This window comes from Carassius auratus, unplaced genomic scaffold, assembly GCF_003368295.1.
Source record: "Carassius auratus strain Wakin unplaced genomic scaffold, ASM336829v1 scaf_tig00034106, whole genome shotgun sequence".
Classification (NCBI taxonomy): domain Eukaryota; kingdom Metazoa; phylum Chordata; class Actinopteri; order Cypriniformes; family Cyprinidae; genus Carassius; species Carassius auratus.
The window spans coordinates 32,495-54,716 of NW_020526130.1; the positions used below are offsets into that span (position 1 = coordinate 32,495).

Genomic DNA, 22,222 nt, shown 5'->3' on the forward strand with positions numbered 1-22,222 from the left:
TCCCTTCCTTTCTTTGAAATTGCTTTGCAGTCTTTTTTTTTTAAACAGACAAATAAGCTATGGTTGTTTTTAGACTAGAAATTAAATTAGTCGCTGCAACAGTGAGACAGGTCATTATCATTAATGTGATGGCATGTAGCTCTGTGGTTTAGGAAAAAGAAAAAACCAGCTGACAACAGACACGTACTAACACAAACAGGAACTGTTTTCATCTCAAGTATTTACAGAGATCTCTGTAGGACTTTAATACATTTCTCCTTTTCTGAGCCGATGAAGAAAATGTTTTGCTTGTTTGTTTTTTGCTGCTTTTGGCATCTGGTTGGTAAGTCTGAAACAGTTTTATAGTTATGATTGTACCAGAATCATAATGAAACTAGCATTTCTCTCTGAGATACTACTGCATTTGGTCTCACATTCAGTGCGTTGTCTGTTGACATCTTAAATGATGAAATCAGAATCTAGTGTTTTAAACATCTGTTGGCTTTTCTGTCTGATGGTGCAAGTGGGAAAGAGCATAAACCTTATATAAATATGTAAAATAAAGCAACTTACTTTCCTATGTTCTGAAAGCTGACTGTACAGATAATGCAGTTTTACTGATTTATGTCAGTCTGTGTGTTTGTAATGGACTGTAATACAGTTCATTCAGATCATCAGAGATTCAGTACTTTGTTTGCTACTGAAATAACTAATCATTATTAATACCAGTCTGAAAGAAGATCATATTCTGTTGTGTTTTGATGAACACTGAAGGCTATTAGTTGAAACATTTGTATTATTTTATGCCCTGTTGTTTTTTACTAGATATATCATTCCGTATCTTGTAGAGTGCAGACTATATATATATATATATATATATATATATATATATATATATATATATATATATATATATATATATATGGATTTTGTTAAACATTAAATAATCTTGCATTAATAAAATAAATGGGAGAAATAAAACATTCAATGACAGCAGAAGAATAAAAAAAAAAAAAAAAAAAAAAAAAAACTGCCCCTTGTGAAAATAGAGCAATAGAAAGGTGAAATTGAGAAATGTGTTTCTTGTTCATAGATTTTTGGGGAACTACCACAAATGGTGTTCACACAGACTATAAAATCATGACTGATGAGGAGGATTATATATATATTTTGCAATGCTTTACATAAAACTTCATATAAAGCATGTTGTTTGTCACACCTGTCTAATGGTTAAATAAAAATATTGTTTCTACTCTCTTAAAATCATCACCAGAGAGGCTGATGTCCAGTTAAATGTACTCAGAACAGATCAATCTGTGTTTTTTTCTTGTAACGGCTGCAGCTTTATTTCACTTCTGAGGTTTAAGTTCAACAAGAGCAGGAGATAAAGGTCCTTCACACACAGTCTGACCTGAGCTCAACTAGACGAAAATCAGCTCAAACGGTCACTTTTCTGAATAAAAATAAAAATAAATTAAGAGCAGTGTTCAGAGACTCACTTTCATGTCAAAGCCGAGAAGAAAGCATGTGATCATTTCAAAACTACAAGATTAAAGATAATCCTTGATTAAAACAAAGTCATTTATTTTAACTTTAACAAGAACTTTAATAAGTGACTGAAAAATAAACTCTGTCTGTTCTCCAGTGTTTGGTGTTGAAGATGAAGATGAAGTCAAGTCAGTGTCAGTGACGGAGGGAGAATCAGTCGATCTACAGACTCATGTTACTGAACTACAAAATAAAACTCTGCTAACATGGACATTTGGATATTCAGCGACTCGTATAGCTCAAATCAATAAAGAGGAGGGAAATGTCTCCACATATGATGATGTTCTTGATGAGAAATTCAGAGACAGACTGAAGCTGGATCATCAGACTGGATCTCTGACCATCACAGACACCAGAACAACAGACTCTGGAAATTATACAGTAATCATCAAAGAGAACACAAAATCAACCACATACAGATTCAATCTTACTGTCTATGGTGAGTCACGGTTAGTTGTGCTTGTTCTGTCTACTATTTATTAGAAAATGTAATCTTAATATGGGCTTCTTACCAGTGGCTTAACTTTCATGATTTGGAGTTCATTTCTAAAACATCTGATGGTCTTCTGTCACTCCCACAGCTTACAAGAATGAATACAGATACAGATACATAAGAATATAACACTGTAATTACATTTACAATCTGGAGGTCTCTAAAGCATTGTTTCACAAACTATGAAAAGTTCATTGTGTTTATTGTCTGCCCTTATATACTACTATCATTCAGAGAATTTCACAAAATACCTAATTCTATTTACTTTTAATGAAAAGTGAAATTTGGGTTAATTATATTAATAGCATATTTCACAAAACCCTTTGTTTCACAGCAGCTTTACAGAAAGTCACGTGAACATGTACAAAGTAATAAATGTTTGCTGTGTCTCATTCATTGTTCGAAAATAAGTAAATATTAATATTTTAATGTTTAAATCTATTTCTTATGGCAACCAACCCGTAGAACTGACACTCAACATATAGTTCACTTTAATATATTTTAAAATAAGCAAGTATTTTTGTAAGTTTGCAGTGTTATTATGCAAATTATTATATAAAATGCATAACTTTAAGATTTAAAGAAGTCACAAATAATAGCAAGACATTAACTATAAATACAAAATATTTGAGAATAATAAAAGAAGAAGTGACCCTAGAGACAGATTACTGAACAATATATCAAGAAGCATTTCAAGAAGTCAGCAATGTCTTGTCAATTACTCCCTAAATTATTCTCTTCATTTCAGCTCGTCTTCCTGTTCCTGTCATCAGCAGAAACTCTTCACAATGTTCTTCATCTTCATCATCATCATCATCATCTTCATCAGAGCAGAATTGTTCATTGTTGTGTTCAGTGGTGAATGTGGGTCATGTGACTCTCTCCTGGTACAAAGGAAACAGTTTATTGTCCAGCATCAGTGTGTCTGATCTCAGCATCAGTCTCTCTCTACCTCTGGAGGTGGAATATCAGGAGAAAAACAGCTACAGCTGTGTGATCAACAATCCCATCACAAACCAGACCACACATCTGGACATCAGCAAACTCTGTCAACCTTGTTCAGGTATATGAATGCTAAAAATATCTTGTGACTGTAAAAGCTTCTTCTGAAACAGCATATATTTACTCACACTAATGACTCTTCTTCAAACTCTACTCCAGACTCTCCATCTCAGATAGTGTCGATTTCTGCTGCTGTGGCTGCTGCTGCTGGATTTCTGTTGATTGTAGCAGCAGTCGCGATTTACTGGATCTACAGGAGACACGTAAGATTAGGTAAGAGTATCCTATTGCTGACACATCTGTAAAAGTATTCAAATAATAATAAAACATTAATGTTGTTGATTTTGTGTTGATTTAATGATTGTTGTAGGAACAGATCAGACTCGGAATGAAGAGATCACTTACGCTGAACCAACATTCCACAAACAAAAAGCACAGAAACCAGTAAGATCATTTATAACTGTGTCACTAATGCATCTTTTTTTTAATTAGATGTTGATGTCCCACAACCTTCATTCCCCTCTTCTTTCTGTTATAATAAAAACTATGACAATAATTCAAAATAATAATAATAATACATATGATAGCTATAATATTATTATTTTTAGTTTAAATTATATGTACAAGACCATTTCGACAGCCCTGACTGTGACAGTGATGCATAGTGTCAGTTAGGAGATTTTAATATATTGTTTATATTCACATATCACTGTAAATATATCCACTTAGCACATTACAGCTTGAAGTTACTCACATGCTAGAGCGACAAAAAAAACCCCATAATAGATAGAGATAGAGAAGAGAAGATAAAGAGCGGCATTAAAAGACACACACAAAGAAAAAATAAAAATTAAAAATTAAAAGAATTCAATTCGGTACACTGTTAAAAAAACCTGTCAAATTTACAGTAAAATACCGGCAGCTATGGTTGACAGGAATATACCGTGAAAAAAAATGTGGAATCTGTAAAAGACAATACGGTATACTGGTTTTGTAACCCTAAAATTTTATAGTAGACAACGTATTTTTTTTTTACCAAAATCAAGATAGAAAAAAACAACCACAGCTGCCGGTATTTTACCGTAAATTTGACAGTTTTTTTTTTAACAGTGTAGGCTATTTGCACCTAAAGTGCATGCACATAGTTTTGGTCATAATTTAATTCATGGCAAATATTCAAGTAAAAAACGTTGGGAGAAAATTAAATGTGTGTTGATTTTTCTGATTCATGCATTAGGTCTTAAAGTGACAGCAGCCCAGCATTTACTGCTCTTGACTGAATGATTCTAGTAGCTTTAATAAGCATTAATCTGTATCTTATTCAGTGAAGACTATACAGCATTTTAGATTATGTGGCATTATTATTATTTCTCCTTCATTTTGATATTATAACAACCTTATTTTCAACAGAAAAAGTAAAATCGGCCACCCTTAGCTTCAGTAGTTAATAAGTTTTGATTTGACGTTTAGTTTTGAAAACAGTTATTTTATAAGAGAAATGACCAAAAATATACATGGTCAGGGTCAGATACAGACCTCTCAACTTCACAAAACAACTGCAAAAACACTTCTAATAATTAACATGGCATAGTTCAGTGTGTTAAACTGTCTCACCGGAAACTGAGGTCTTCAGAAAACCAATGTGACAAACATGTTAACAGTTTTTGGATCATACTGCCCAGCACAACTTAGCACCCTGAAGACTAGCACAATAAATGTTTGATATGTTAGCAAACAATGCACTTTGGCAGCAGTTTTAAAAGCTAATGTGCAGATCTGACATGTGTCTCCTGATTTCTTCGTATCTTTTAGGGAGTCAAACAGGAGGATGAGGTGGTGTATGCAGGCATTGTCACAAAAAGATGATCGAATTCCTCATTAATGTTGCCATCACAGTCAGTACAGTTTCCATGTAAGCTAGAAAGACAACAGATTATAAACCTTTTTATAATCTGTTATAGTCTGTTATAGTCTTTCGGCAAAATTTTTTCTTTTCAATCCTTTTACATGCAGCAGTGTTACTTTGTTAGTCTTCAGATGAAACTCATCTGAAATGTGTTATACATGTTATTTTTAGGGATATATTCAGTTAAATATTAACTTACTCTTAAATTACATGTGATTGTATAATGTTTTTGATCTTGTTATTAGAAAACGCTTCCCCTGCAAAGACAAGATTTTATAGCTTTCCGTGTTTTCACTGTTATACGCTTGGGGACGATATCACATATTATTGAATGAGAGCAGAATCTTCCGATCAAAAACACAGGCGATGAAGACACACAAATAAGCATTTCTAATATGTAAGCATATGCATATGAAAAATAATACTATTATAAGTAATAAACAGCGTAAATAAAAACTGCCTAATGTTAACGAAATGTCAATCTAGGAAGTGGGAAAGGACGTGAAGATTTGGGAGAGCTGATTGAAGCGTTCTTCTGCATCTATGCTTTGCTTATTACACTGAATATAATCCACATGTACTGCAACCTAAAAAAAAAAAAAAACTCTGGCAGGGAAAGAGTTAATCACTTAATTAGGTCAATAAAACATGTCTCATGCTGAAAAAAAAAAAAATGACGCATGCTTCAAAAATGTCCTTGACCCTGATTGGTTGAGCCACATTCGAAGCTGTTGTAAATTATTTTACAAACATACAGTACACCTTTATTTATGCCTGTGTGTTGTTTGGCAACCACACCGCTTCGTGCCTATTAACAACGCCCCTTAGCTGTTATAAATTAACTGTAATCCACTGGTTTATTGCTTTTATACATTCAATTATGTAAACATGAACTATTTACATTGGCAAATGAATGACGGTATAATGCAGCGTTGTTCGCACCCTTGCTTACTGCTTACCAAGATGATGTAAATGCAAACTAAAAATACACAAACAAGAATAATGTAGTCTGCAAAATGATGATTTTGTCACAAATACTATCAGCAGACAGATGATTTGGGTGTTTTTATTGCCGTGTGTAATGCATTTGACACTTAAGCAGCTGCAGTCACAATAAAACCTGCTTGGATTTCTCTGGCTTTGGAAAGAAAAGGGCTTTCATCTTCTGGTGGACAAACAACTTATGCATGCAAATCTATAACTGGACATTTGTGGTGAGTGTCAGCATGTGAATAGTGTGTGTGGGCTGGATGGGGTGTGAATGAACAGCATACCTTTGAATGCACTTACGCAATTTAACTTCCTTGTTTGTAATCTGAAATTAACTGCTGCTTCTATAAATGCAGATGCTTCAAAAAAACAATTGTCAAAACAAGCCGTTACAATAGATAAAATATGAAAATAGCCGTATGTAAGTGAAATATCAAGAATGATATTCTATGGCATCTGCATCTGTCTCTCTCTCTAAAAAGATCAGTGGTGTTAGTCTCAGTAGTTATTTTCAAACTGGCTACATTTTTTACAACTTTTTACCTGTCAACATCAGGGATTAAAACAAAATAGTTTTAAGTACAAATGTAACACCTGACTCACTGCAAGTTGTAAAACTGTATGGTACTGTATGCTATAAAAGTTTTTTTTTTTTTTTTTTTTTTTCACCATTAATATAATACAAGTTGCATGAGTCCATCAGACACATGTAATTTAATGGAATTGAAATGGAAAGAAGTTTTTTTTTTTTTTTTGTCTGCAAACATTTTATAATTACAGCATCTTTGCTAACATGCACTTCCTGATTTTATTGAGCTGAGATGTGTTTTGATGTAAACATCAGATGTGAACATTTTAAAATTAATTGACCATACACCTAAACCTAACCCTAACCATGAATAAATCTCTAAAATCAGAGAAAATGTTTGATAAAAGACATTAATGTACTAGCATCAAACACTGATTGTATAGCTAAACTTCACCAAAACTATATACTGGTTCTTCGAATCTGATTGGTCAATCACAATGTTGTTCCAGGGTCAACAAAGATGTTGATCCAGGAATGTTGCACTTGGTAAAATCAGGTCCTGCTTGCTAACAAGGCCATGCTAAACCGGATATAATATAATAGGTCACACTGTTAGATTAGCACTCTCTAGTGTTCACAACAAGAATACTACTCTAAAGAAGCAAGAGCATTAGAACTTTCCAGAAAGAGCTGAAGACAAAGCAGTTGAAAGTTAATAGTGCAATCAAAAACATATCCAATTAATTGAATTCACTGAATTCATAATTCAAATTAACGTAATTTATTATTTTTATATATACAATAATAGGGCCCTATGAAATGATCTTTTTCTTTTATGTATTTTTTTTTATTATTATTCTGTGTTGTGTATTTAAAAATAATTCTGGTAATCAAATGAAGGCAAAACATTAATATTGTATTCCAATGAATTAAACAAAACCTTTAATTTTTGTGCATTCAAAGTGCTGCGCAAAAGAATTGTTACTCTGTTATTTACACATGCTATTCTTTGTTTGTTATGAGAGGATTCGTGAGCATTCATTCCCCAATATGCTGTTATTCTGCATTTATACATGTCAGAAAATCCCTTGCTCACAAAAATTCCAATGCAAATAACCATGCCATGGTGGGCAAGACTAAAATTGACCCATATGACTGATGTCTGTTCTAAAAAAGGTTTGGTAAATACAGGAAACTTAGCTCATTTAATGCAATTAATTTGTTTATATAAAAGGAAAAACAATGAATAATGATTATCTTAGAACGATTTGCCAAATCTTCAGTGTTCCTTTAACCATTGGTATTTTGGAGATCACAATTTCAAGATGTCAACTGGAAAGAGACCTTTAAGATCTCCATACAGTTTGTGAAAAGTGTCAAATGTATTTTGTAAGTGGAATGCATGTAAATGGTTATTCATTGTTTATAAGGAAATTACAGTTTTTTTAGCAGTACCATGTGTACAGTACATGGTCTAATAATTGGTCTTCAGTGTTACTTTTTGAGTGAAAAGGCTATGAAGATCTCTCTCTCTCTCTCTCTCTCTCTCTCACACACACACACACACACACACACACACTCATATAATGTAGCATGCCACTACATGTCCCATAAAGGTGATGCCTGTTTAAAGAAAGCCATTTGGTGGCATAGAAACCATTTATGTGAATTGTTTATTAATTTTTCATGGTTTTCTTCAATGTTTGAGGCATATTGAAACAGCTCTACCTGATTACTGTTCATGCTTTTATGTTGGACTCATTTCAGTTTTATCCAAAGGTATTTCTAAATCAATAGCATTATGTTTATTAAGGGCTTTATTATGACATTATGACATGTTCCTACCAATATCCAGTGACAACTAAATGTCACATATAGTGATTTCATCACCTGTACCACGCTACTTTGAATCATTTATCCAAGTGTTAATTATTAAAAAGGAAAATTATCCCATTCTTTTTCGTCGCCATCAAAGTTTTCTCAGTCTTCCAAAAGTGTTCACGCCCCTTGGGAAGAAAAGGCACAACAGACACAAAATCTGACTATACCTTCACTTCAGATGTTTAATGTTTTACAATGGGGTATATATAATGATATAATAAGGGTGGTACAGCCCTTTCAACCAATAAGATACAGATTACATACTGTATATGCTGTATAAGAGCCAAAACAACAAGTTATATAAGGGACATATATGATCGAGAAATACTGGACATATAAGGAATAAAACTGGCAGTGGGACTCTTCAACGTTCAGTTAATGACACACTAAACCCTAAACTAAACACTGACATAAAGAGATACAGGAACAGAGAACAGAGAGGGGGGAAAACACAAGGGGAGAGGAAGGACAGATGAGATCACTCACACTCAAACAATGAACAGACAGAAACATCTGGAAGGGCGTGTACTTTTACTAACACCAAGATTTGCTAAATTCCATTTTATGTAATGACAGGATGCCACACTTTCCAAACCTAATATTATTTTGCAGATCTCCTGACTCTGAGTCACAGACACCAGGGTTCCCAGAACCCTTTGAGATCGCTTGCACTAGAAGGATGTGTATTTTGTTCTAACCTGGAGTTCACCTTTTTTTTTTTATAAAAAAATGACAAACATACTCCAATATTCCAGCTTTTTAATATCACATGAATATACAACGATTTGCCATACAGTCTTGACAATATTTTAGCTATAACACAGAAATGACTCATGAAACTCATTTATAAAAATAGGCATACTAGTCTAAGTGCTTAAAGTTTCTGTATTGATATTTACATTAACATGACATTACATTTACATATTTGGGGATGCTTTTATCCAAAGTGACTTACACTGCATCCAATGTACACATTCACATTTTTACCAGTTCTTGAAAATCTAACACATGACCTTGCTATTGCTGGTGCCACACTTTCTAGATTATGATTATATTTGAGGAGTTTAGCATGTGACTGTATTTTAAGCTCCAACACTAAAATTACTTTTCTGAAAACATTTAAAAGAGCATTTTATAGCCCTTAATTGATGTCTCAATGGCAAACTCCATCAAATAAATCTCACACCAATAGTCTCAAACCAACATGTGCATAATGTGTGTGTGCTTTTTTGTTTTTAAATTAATCAAAAGTCAAATGTAAAACACAAATGACTGAAAAATCCTCCCAAATATAAATTTATTACGAACAACAGTAACATATTGCTTTCTTTAAGCTAGTTTTAACTAAACCAACACATGTTGTAACATTACACAATAAAGTTTATGTATGATAGTGTTGAAAAATACTAAAAACATTATTAATGCATTACAGATGTGTTGATGAATCATGTACTGGCAAATGTACCTTTAAAAAAAAAAAAAAAAAAAAAAAAAAAAAGTTTTGTTTTAGAAATGAACATAGATTATTATTATTTTTCTAATTAAAATATTTAAAAAACTTGACTGTTGAAATGATTCATCACAATCCTGTGAAAATAGTCCATACCGTAACTGTTCTTGACAATGTAACAGTAAGACAGTGGAAGGTTCTCAACTGTAATGCACTGAAGACAACAAACGCCTTTCCTCTTCTATACTTGTACACACAATAAACTATTTAAAATACAGAGACACAGAAATTACATTAATCTGCTGGTACATGTGTGGTGAACTTCAGTCCTGTAAACATGAGCTTTAACTTCATAAAACCTCACCACCCTGTAGCTTTGTAGTAACCCTTCAGACCTTGTTCAGGTGTATTGGAGCTGAACTCTGCAGGACTGTGGCTCTCCAGAACTGAGGTTTGCGAGCCCTGTGCTCATCTGCTGTGTTCCAAATTATATAGTGTCTATCATGTGCTGCATTTGGTTTAGCTAACTTTAACTTACCTTGCAACCATTAAAAAACGTTTGTTCTACAGTAGTGGCCAAAATTAGTGCCAAACCAGTATCTTTACTGGCTAAAAAATGGTTTAAAGCCACCACTGATGAGGGTCGGACTATACTAAACCGAAAGCTAGGTCTCTGGGGAAAAGAACAAGCAACCCTGATCTATAATCTAAAATTAAATCATTATTCATTTGAAAGAGTAACACTGAATAACTTCAATGAGACATTTCCACTTCTGGTGATCTTTAGTTTATATTCTCCAGTGTGTTCAGTCTTGGTGTTTGTGATGGTCAGAGATCCAGTTTGATGATCCAGCTTCAGTCTGTTTCTGAATCTCCCATCTGGTCCATTAGATGTGGTGGACACTCTGGTCCCTCCTTTGGTTTTAGCTATGACAGTGTCTTTGTCTCCAAACATCCACAGAATCTCATCACCTGTCTGTAGTTCAGCATCAGTGTTCAGTGTGACAGATTCTTCCTCCATCACTGACTTTATTCCATCTGTCACAGCAACACAGAAACAGGACAATACAAAGAAGAATTAAGAGCAAGAAAACAAACTATATTAAAAAGCAGCATTTGCAATGCTCAATAACCTAAATGAACTTAGCATCTCATTATATGAATGTAAATATAGCCATAAATCTATTATACAAGTCAAACAGCTCAGTTCCCATGTGTGTTTTGATCTGTGTTAGAATAATCATAGTTTTGGATTCATATATGATCAGTTACTGTAATAAACACAGCATTAATTTACTAATCTTTTTAGATGCGTCTGTACTAGTTTACTGGTTTTATTTTGATGAACTCTAGACTCTTTATTTCATCTATGTTTTTAGATTTTTATGTGTGAATTTCATCAGTATTGTCATGTGTTAGGTAACTCCAAATAACACATAAGTGTTCCCTGCACATAATTTGTTATTAAAAGCATACTTATTAAAGCATACTTCCATAATATATAGTATAGGCAAAAGTAGTATGTCCAAATTCTCAATACTCATAGAAGTGTAGACAACATTTTCCAAAGGATGTCCACTACTCCTAATGAGATTTTGAAGTGTGCATATGATGAATACTTTACTATCCCATGAGGCCACATGAGAGGAATAATGAATGGATTTACTCAGTGCTGGGAAAAGTTCACTTTAAAAGTAATGCATTAAAATATCGTGTTACTCCCTAAATAAGTAATTATGGTATTTTTTTATGTAAAATAACTACTTTTGCATTAAACTTTCTCATCTGATATGGGCTTGCTTGTTTGTTGGCAAATGTAAAAGCCCTTTCACACCAAAAACTTAAATGAATAGGAAATGTAAATTCAAAAAGCTCAAACAAAACTTTCAGCTTTGCATCTGTTCTGGATTGCATAACGAAGAGGATGCAAAAGAAGTTCAACATAAATAAAACACAGATGTGATGTTTAGTTAAAGTCATTTTTGCTTATAACTGTACTATGGTTGAATTGGACCTCTGAAGGCCAGCAGCAAAGACATCCGGTTTAAAAAATGCGATTATATACAATAAAGCATTCTTGTTATTTAACATTTATATATTACAGGTTTGTCCAATATTCTGAGTTTGCTTTTCACTCTTTGTATTCATTTTGGGGAATGCTGAACCTGTTTTGTGCAAGTAAGATGAGTAAATGCATGTTAGCAGTTAGTCGAAAATGACTGTAATCATCATATTTACACAGCGCACGCAATGCCTCTGCACTTACGATTTCTCTCAACATGAAGACAGGAGAGCTGTCAGTCAATAAGAGGGAAATAAGTAACTGGTGTTACTTATTTGAAAAAGAAGGTAAGATATTTTCTTGTAAATTAAAAAGTAATGCATTACTTTACTAGTTACTTGAAAAAACTAATCTGATTATATTACTTGTGTTACTTGTAATGTGTTATCGCCAACCCTGGTGCTGATCTAAAATAAAATCATTATTATACACTGAAAGTCAATCACCAGAGTGAGTGCCTTTCAATCCATCCGCTATTAGAGTCCCATCATCTCCGTCAGTCACAGATAGTGGATTCAGTTCATCTGCACAAAAAGAGAGAAATACACAAACTGAGCGACTGATTAATAAACCCTCTGTACACTGAATTACATTCATACTCACAGCAAAACACTATATAAATAACACATTCTGACACCTCATGAATATTCATAATCTAAGACTTTGGGATGTCCTGAAGCCATTGCTCTGCGTTTCTCATTGTTTAAAGGGGACATTGGAAGAATTTTGTTTGTTTGTTTGTTTCTGCCAGCTAGGAAAAGCTGAAAAGAAACACGCATCCAGTCTGTTATGGGCTGTTTGCGTCTGAAAGTTTCATCCAGCGAGCTACCTCAATCTGCAGTCAGTTTCTACGGCTACTAAGTAGATAGTCCAATTTTAACCAAAGTTTGTTACAGACATTACTTGAAAACCCTAAAGGATCTTACCGCCTTTTGGAAAAAGGGCATCCAAAGTCCCATTCTCTTTGTCCTGACAGCTGAGCGGCCCTTCTAAAAAAAAGAAAACAAAAAAAAGTTGGCTCAATTCATAATCAGCCCCAAAGTGGCCAAGATCACTCTAAACCATGCATCCAAAAGACCAGCTAGAACCATACCAGCTTCAACATGACAGTCATAAAGCACACACACACAACAGTTTGGTGTTTGAAACAGTTTGAAACCTGTGGCCAGAGGTCGACTGCACCAGCTGTGCATAAGTTACAATTTAGTTTAATTTTGATATAAAGGGGCACTAAACTCCAAGTTATGCACTACAAATTATTCTTGCATTACACCATTAAATTTAGCAATTCTACATATAAACTAAATATTTATGGATGCATCTGGCCTTAAGTAATTATTTGAACAAAATGGCAAACTGAATGAATCACATTAAAAAGTCAAAAATACTTTAGTACTTCATACATATACAGTATAATAATGCTGACATTTAGACTTGTTGAATGTTGATAGAGAACATTATGTGACTTTGATTACTTTGTAAGTGGCTCTTCAGCAAGAGCATAATCTACACAGCGCACTTCTGTGTTCATCGCTCCGTATTGTGTGTGTTAAATAAAATCCATCATAAAAAATCATGTAATTTCTTGTTTTTTATCTTTATCTTTTTTATTGTTCATTATTCATTTCAAATACAGTTTCTGAATGTTATTCACGTTAAAGTAGTATCATTTTTTTTAGAAAAGCTTATTTATCATTAATCACATGAGGAAAACGAAGCAACAATCAAGGATAAATTGAAATTCGCAGCATTTAAACATATTTCAAGGCTGATGTTGGATCTTTAATCATAAACATTGAGCATCGCGTTAGTTCAGTCAGGCCACGTTAGTCACGCTTGCATCAGTTGACAGTCAGCTGTTCCTGGCGTGTACCAATCCAGTCTTGACACCTATCACCTGCGGTCTTTTTAAATTCCCATTCTTCAGTGTCTCTTCAATCGCATTGCTGCTTGCTAGGGCTGTGCAAAAAATCAAATGTGATCTTCATGCACATCTCATCAGTGAAGACGTTCCTGTATTTAGAAGTATATCTCCAGCACGTGCGGGTTGCCAGGTTTTCACAACAAATCCTGCCCAGTTGCTTCTCAAAAATAGTCCAAAACTAGCCCAATCGTGTTTCCAGGAGGTTTCCCGATAAAAAATTGCTTTCCAGGGTTAAAATATACTTTTTTTTTAACAGGGTTGCCTTGGTAAAATTCGCATTTTAGGGGCTAAATATCACGTTATTTGTATTGGGGTCGCTGTGACCCGCGGACATGAAAAACAACCACTACAGACTTGGCAACTTGTTTTTCATGTCCGCGGTTTGAAGCAATCCCAATACCAATAACGTGATATTTAGCCCCTAAAATGTGAATTTTACCAAGACAACCATACCAAAAAACAAAACGTATATTTTAAACCCGGGAAGCAATTTTTTTTTCTTTCTGGGAACCTCTTGGAATCGCGGACTAGTTTTGGACTAGTTTTGAGAAGCAACAGGGCAGGATTTGTTGAGAAAACCTGGCAACCCCAATCTGAACACACATGCTGGAGATATACTTCTAATTAAAGGAGCGTCTTTACTGATGAGATGTGCATGAAAATCGCATTCGATTTTTTGCACAGCCCTACCTCTTGCAATTAACTCCCTCCTCCAACCCCAACTCCATCAATTGAACCTGTAATCCGATCTAACTTGTTCTTTCTTTATAGTCTTTCATTGGAAGCAGCCTTTTTTTTTTTTTACAACTCACGTAATTGTGAATTGAAATTATATATGTATCCCTGTATGTATGTTTGTCTTGCTGCTCTCCCTGCTCTGTCCAAGCATGGCTGCATGGACAGGCGTGTGGAGTGTTGCCCAAAACATAACCATACCGCCAACACTAACTGTATGCAATTATAATTGTCATAAATATACTTGACGGAAGTGGTCCTGATTGAAATCATATTATATGGCTATGCATTACTTTAGGACCTACCAGCTATTTTAAGAACAAATGGTGCAGAGTTAGTTACAAACTAGTTTAGTTGTTTCTAAGCCTCTACAATGGACTTTATGATCTAATTTAGGTACTAACTTATGAATGGCTGGTGCAAACCTATAAAACTGGCTGGTAAGTGAAGACTGAGCCTTGAGAACTACTCTGACCAACTAACAATTATTTAGGGACAATCAGTCCTAATTATCAGATTCAAATAAGACAGTTACCTTATTTAACTGATATTAGAATTGTTTTGATCATTCTTGAAGAAGAAATGATATGACTAGCTTACAAGACTAATCTAAGAAGTCTATGCAACTGGCCACAGAATATAAACATATTTACACTTTTAAATTCCCATATAGTTCAGAAAAAAGCCAATTGCCTTACCCTTGCTTGTATTAGCTGTAATATGATTTACTTTACGTTTTAGGCAGTTGCAGATACAGTAAATCACAGAAGCAGCTGCGGCTACAGACACCAGCAGAATAGTACTAACTATCCACTTTGTTTTGTCTGATGAACCTGGTACTGTGAAGACAAAGAGAGACAGTCATTAGTGGGAATCAATAAATCAGACTATAACACTTGCATTTGGCTAAAACTTAGTTAACATGAATCTGTTTCTGTTTTATGTCAATCCTAAATCACCCTTTAATGCAATTTCAGATATTACGTTTATCTTCTTTATTGCGTTGTTTGAGGGAAACAACCTCAAAAGCAGTAACTGCAGATTGCAGATGTTAAATCTTACTACACGCTACAGGCTCTCGTCGACATGTTCATAGATAACTGACACAAATGATCAGTGCATTAGTGCATTAGTTGTGTTTTACTGTTTTAGCTATAGGGGCTAACTGAAAAGATTGTACACACTAATACAAAAAAAAATAATAATAATAAAAGACACAATATTAGTGAGAACATAAGTGTAATCAACTTTAATCAATAGCATCATTTAAATAAAACTATTATTTTTAATAAAGTAAAACAAACTATTAATAAAGAAACGTAAAAAAATAAATAAAGTTATGTTTAACTATTCAAAATAATATGTTTCACAGTCAAAAGACTGACTCACCACTTAAAGTAACACTGAATCTCTGGTGTACATTTTGTCTGTTGCTTAGGATCTTCAGTTCATAGAGTCCAGAGTTTGAGATTGTGCATTTTGTTATGGTCAGAGATCCAGTTTGATTGTCAAGCTGCAGTTTGTCTCTGAATCTTTCATCATCATCATAAAGCTGAGCTCCTTTATTGATTACAGCAAGGACAGTGTCCCCAAACATCCATGTCATGGAATCATAAATCTGTACTTCAGTAAAACCAGTCCGTAGAGTGACTGATTCTCCCTCCTTCACTGTCTCGGACTTTATTTCACCTGTGATAACAAACACGTGAACTTCATTTGACACAAACTTAATTAAGATTACTTGAAAATAAACTAAAATCCATGCAGACTCTTTTACATTTGTGACCTCAGTAGGCAAAAAACAATCCCACATAGCAACATTGTGTCGGCCCAGATCCGGCCCACATATGGCACCCGTGGAAAGATGATCTGGCCCACATGCAGCGTGGAATGATGGCACTTGGGCGGATCGCTCCTGTTTGACAGATTTGAGCCACAAGCAGGCCATAGCAATGAAACATGTCAGCCAAGAGTAAAGAAATTAACCAGAACTGGACCTTATCTGAGCCACAAAATCTGTGTTTATAAATATGAAGTAATTTCATCCTTAATAAGCCTGTTAACAAGCAGAATCACTGATGGAAAGATATGTGGTTAATTTCTTTACTCTTGGTTGACATGTTTCATTGCTATGGTCTGCTTGTGGCTCAAATCTGGCAAACAGGAGCGATCCGCCCAAGGGCCATCATTCCACGCTGCATGTGGGCCAGATCATCTTTCCACGGGTGCCAGATGTGGGCCAGATCTGGGCCGACACAACCTTGCTGTGTGGGATTGTTCAATACTCAATAATTGAATATACATAAAGTTATTACATTTAAATTAAAAACCATATCTCCATGTATGAAGTTGAAAATCCATATCAGAAAACCATACCTAGTGGCTTTATTTTAACTCATGATATATTAGTAAGATCGGTGTTACGTTCCCGATGCATGTTCAATATTTGACAGCATCCAAGCACAAACAAAGCACATTTTGTAGAAAAAAGATCAATGTGTACGGTTTTTCTTGTTTGAGAAGCAAGATATAGGTTACAATAGGGAATAAAATACTATGGCAGGTGACTTTGCTATTACTGTTAGTTTCAAAAACATGAAATACACAAGCTACTCACCGCTGACCATGACAATGAATGACTTGTGTATGGTGTGTTTGCTGCTGCTGGTACTGATGTCCACTTCATAGAGTCCAGAGTGACTGATTCCAATGTTCCTGATGGTCAGAGATCCAGTCCAATGGTCCAGCCGTAGATTGTGTCTAAATCTCCCATCAGGTCCATCATATGTAGAGATTTTTCTAGCCTTTCTATCGATTTCAGCTATAGAGTTTTGATGTTCAAACCTCCACTGTATCACATCATCTCTCTGTATTTCAGTAAGATCTGTGTGTAGAGTGACTGAATCTCCCACCAGCACTGACACTGACTTCACGTCATCTACAGGCACAACTGGAGAACAAACAATAATAGTTACTGCAACACCTGTGTGAGGTCAAAAAGAAACAGTTCTACGACTAAATAATCATTACAGATATGCTGCTATTCATGGCCATTTCTAGGCACATGAACACTAAAGTAGAAGCTAATTACAATGTTTAAAATAATACTCACCACTGACATTGAATATCTTGTTTAAACTATGTTTGCTGCTGGTTACTTCATAAAGTCCAGAGTGTTCAGTTCTGATGTTTCTAATGGTAAGAGCTCCAGTTTGATTGTCCAGTTTCAATCTACCTCTGAATCTCCCTTCAAGAACATCATCAAATGTAATGCTCTTATTGGCTGCTCTGTTGATTTGAGCTGTGAGGGTGCCTTGGGGGCCAAACCTCCACTGTATCACATCATCTGTTTCTATTCCAGTAAGACCGCTGTGTAGAGTGACAGATTCTCCCTCCTTCACTGACACGGACTCATCAAACACACCTGCAAAAAAAAAAAAAGGGGACAGCTGAATGGACAAACAATTAAACAGAAACGATTATAAACTGTCATTCTACAGATAACTTTTTAAAGTTTGGTTCCAAAATGTGATCATGTTTATTGACTACAAATTGAGGATTGAAGACTAATTTAAAAACATTGACCACCAACCAGTAACAGCTCCCTCACAGATGAACTGAAGCCCTTTAATGCTTGCTTTGATCGTATAATCACTGAAGCACTTCAAAGCTGAGCTCCACACAATGACCTGTCTCTCTCTTTTTTTTTCTAATTTGAGATAGTGACGTGACATACAGCCAAGTATGGTGATCCATACTCAGAATTGGTGCTCTGCATTTAACCCATCCAAAGTGCACACACACAGCAGTGAACACACACCCGGAGCAGTGCTCATCATTTATGCTGCAGCACCTGGGGAGAAGTTGGGAGTTCAGTGCCTTGCTCAAGGGCACCTCCGTCGTGGTACCGCTGGCCTGAGACTCGAACCCACAACCTTAGGGTTAGGAGTCAAACTCTCCAACTGCTAGGCCATGACTTCACCCTTCATTGCAAGTGTATGACATTTGGTATAGAAATAAACAATGGTAATTAAGTGCTTTTCCTAAAAATGAGAAAGAAAATACAGGGTAATAAAACCGTATGAACTACAAATAAAGTCAGTATGTGAGGCTAAATAGAGGGCTCCGAAAATTCTTCACAAAGAACACAAAGAATGGCCTTCTCAGCTGCCATAGTTGCAACTCTTGCGTCATCAGAACAGTGTGTTCAATGCATCACCGTTTCTGTTTTAAAAACGTTGTGCAACGTTTTGTCGGGGCTGAACGCAGCCCAGGGGCCTGTTCTTCGTACATCGCTTATTACATCTGAGATCAAATGACACATCCAAGATGATATCATTGTGCTAATCATGATCCGGTTAATTGGGTTCTTCGAACACACCTGTTGTGTTTGATTAGTATCGCTGGATTGAGTTATCTGAGATAATTGCGCGTTCATGTGTTGGTTTAAAAGGGGATATGTATCGATACTCGAAACCATGATCAGCAGTGCAGCGATTGGCTGGTGGCAAGACGGCAATGTAATGACGTCATATAATTTAAAATGACACCCGACGAAAAACTTGACAAATTTCTGGACTTTTATAAGGAAACAGCCAAGCAAACAAAACTACATAAATGTTATAATAGATATATGACACAGATCATTGTTTTTATTAGAATTTTTTTTTCATGATTCCCAATTGAAAGTGACATGACATTCAGCCTGGTATGGTGAACCATACTCAGAATTAGTGCTCTGCATTTAACCCATCCAAAGTGCACGCACGCACACACGCACACAGCCATTTTTGCTGCGGCGCCTGGGGAGCAGTTGGGGGTTCAGTGCCTTGCTCAAGGGCACCTCAGTCATGGTATTGAAGGTGGAGAGAGAACTGTACATGCACTCCCCCCACCCACAATTCCTGCCAGCCCAAGACTTGAACTCACAACCCTTCGAATGTGAGTCTGATTCTCTAACCACTAGGCCATGACTTCCAATTATTTAGACTCGCAATTTATAATAGTTGTGCAGTCTTTATATTTTTATTTCAATGTAGAAATTATCTATTCATTTCCTTTTATATTTGGACAGATTTGTTATGTGACAGCATTAATGAAAGTTTCTTAAGGGTCATTATCATGTTATCTGCATCTCCTGCGCTCCATCAAGCCATTCTTATAATAGCAGTCATCACTCAAAATAATGCACGACTCTATTATCTGTATAGCATGTGTGTAAGACTCTAATACAATTATGAAGTAATAATTTTATGACAAATAAATATTTCAGTGAGTAAAACTGGCTGTGTCTATATAGGCTGTTATGGACTACACAGCATTTTTATATTATTTTTAAATATTTTTTTTTAATGATTGTTATTTTAAATTATTTTCCCTGGATCAGTACGATACTCTTGTAATAAAGTAGCGGTGGTAGCAGACATATTTTGAGTATCAGTTCTGGTTTAAAAGAAGCGATCTAATCCTGTTTACATGAAATAAGCTGCGGATGAGCTTCGAAGAACCAAATGATCCAAGATCATGCCAAATCGTCAACAATCAAATCCAGCTAACCGAGTTAGCGAAGTACGAAGAACAGGCCCAAGGACACTGCTTACATGTTTTTATGGCAAACCCCACCCTTAGCTTAGATTAAGACTGCTCTCTATTCCTTACTAAAAGTTTGTCTCAGCAGCTTTGTGAATAGGTTTTAGAAGGAAACTCGTAGCTGAAATCTTTAACTGCTATTCAGGAGAACTCTTCGTGGTAAGATGTTTTGTGACATTGGTTTGGATTAGTAACGAAACAACAATATCTTTGTTAAATATATATATATATATATATATATATATATATATATATATATATATATATATATATATATATATATATATAATAAAAAACGTTGACGCTAATGTGTTACAACCATCCCCAGTCTCCAATTATTACAACAAAAATAATAATAATAATAATTAAAACGATAACAAACCATGTTGTTTGCTGCACTACATAATATAAGTTATCATCGTTCATTTATTTTGTAAACTGGGAATAAAGAAATTAAAATGACATTTGTGAAAACAAACGTTACGCACTCAAAATGAAACCGAAACAAATAAAACATAACAAACATAAACTTTACCGGCAATGAAAAATTGGAGTACAAAGAGCAGTAACATGCTCTTCATATTGTTAAAGATGTCCATGAAATCGGAGTTTACGAGGATGATCTGTGGAGAGATTTATTGTAATAATCCGCTCTGTTGTGATCTGTTGAAGTCTCTTACGACGAAGATCGATGGATAAAGTCCATCACGATTGCTGATTAATTTATTTGATAAGCCAGTGTCTGATACTGAAAGAATAAATTCTCTTCTCTACTCTCACGAATATAAAATAAAGAAAAAAAAAAGTGGAGTTACAGCAAACGCCTGAACCACCTTCTTTGCACCCACCTACATACAAGCACAACCTCTAATAAGGGCTGGACAGAAGTTTTATGACAGACGAATCATTGGCTCGTCAGTTATTATTGACATTCTTTACGGGCAGTTATGTAACAGACAAAAAAAAAAAAAAAAAAAACACATAGCACAACACAATTTTTGAAAACGAGTAACCTTGATGTACCCACACTACTTTCATAGTACTTTAGTAAGCCCACTAATTTTTCCATCCCAAATTTTCACCAAACCAGATTCAGCCAGATTCTCTGAAGACCGGATATCAACAACTGTCATAAATTGCCAACAAACACTAGTCACTAGTGGGCGCTCATGTAGCATGAGCTTAAAAGAATTTGAAAGAATTGAAAATATATCGAAAATAAATCAATTGCATGAATAGAATAGAGTGAGATGCAGATATGTGATGGAGGTGGTAACAAATAATACGGGTTGTTTTGTTATTATAATATAAAATAATATAATATAATATAATATAATATAATATAATATAATATAATATAATAAAAAAATTTTATTACATCAGAGAGCAAGATTACGACATTAAAAAAAGAGAAAGATGACAAATCTACTGTCACTCCCCTTCTCTAATATACTATTATAACACAATAGTTTCATATATACATTACATATTTGAAAATGAGCATGCTATAAAATTTGCATCAAATGTGGTTTGACCTGTACTAATTTTATGCGACTTGTGTGTGCTTGTAAATTTACTAAGCCATCATATGAGTCCATTTTAAAACATAACGATAACAGACTACCTGGAGTAGGAACTTATGAAACTGCAGTAGGCCTATATTTATGTAAATAATGTATTAGATGGTGGAAATAAGTGAATTAAGGGTACAATGTAGAGAGACGATTAGAAGTCACATGACAGAAATGTAACCAGTGTTACTGTTAAATATGTTTGATAACATAAATGCAAAAGTTACTGTATATTAGTTTAGAGTTTGAGACATTATAAACAGCAGCATGTGTTACTAGACCTAATATTATGCACTCCAGTCCAAAAAATGTATTTCTATATCATCCACACACACTTTATGAGAAACCCAACCTCCCCATCTCTCTCTCTCTCTCTCTCAAACCCACACCAGGTTTAGGCTGAAGTTGTCATTACTCGTGTGTTAGTGTAAAAGGACTTTCCTTTAAACCACGACTCATTTCTCTGCAAACATCCTGAGTGAGAATAGTTCGGGCGATGTTTCACTCGTTTGTCTCGTGCTGTTTTTGCTTGTGCCATTTGGCTGGTAAGTGATACAAATGTT

The 22,222-nt window shown here is 34.8% G+C and overlaps 1 protein-coding gene and 1 long non-coding RNA gene across 2 annotated transcripts; one reads left to right on the plus strand and one right to left on the minus strand.

Moving 5' to 3' along the window:
• Nucleotides 1–3,228: 3,228 nt before the first annotated feature.
• Nucleotides 3,229–6,166, plus strand: LOC113081396 (uncharacterized). The gene is made up of 3 exons (XR_003282173.1): nucleotides 3,229–3,295; nucleotides 3,399–3,466; nucleotides 4,835–6,166. It is a non-coding gene; the product is annotated as an uncharacterized LOC113081396 (long non-coding RNA).
• A 929-nt stretch (nucleotides 6,167–7,095) lies between these two features.
• On the minus strand, nucleotides 7,096–20,767 carry LOC113081386 (uncharacterized). Its single transcript, XM_026253492.1, has 9 exons — nucleotides 20,624–20,767; nucleotides 17,612–17,923; nucleotides 17,117–17,449; nucleotides 15,889–16,188; nucleotides 15,234–15,338; nucleotides 12,767–12,829; nucleotides 12,287–12,364; nucleotides 10,683–10,816; nucleotides 7,096–7,137 (listed from the first exon to the last, which is right to left on the minus strand). The coding sequence occupies exons 1-9, from the start codon at nucleotides 20,685–20,687 to the stop codon at nucleotides 7,096–7,098; spliced, it is 1,431 nt and encodes a 476-aa protein (XP_026109277.1). The 5' UTR covers nucleotides 20,688–20,767.
• Nucleotides 20,768–22,222: the final 1,455 nt, after the last annotated feature.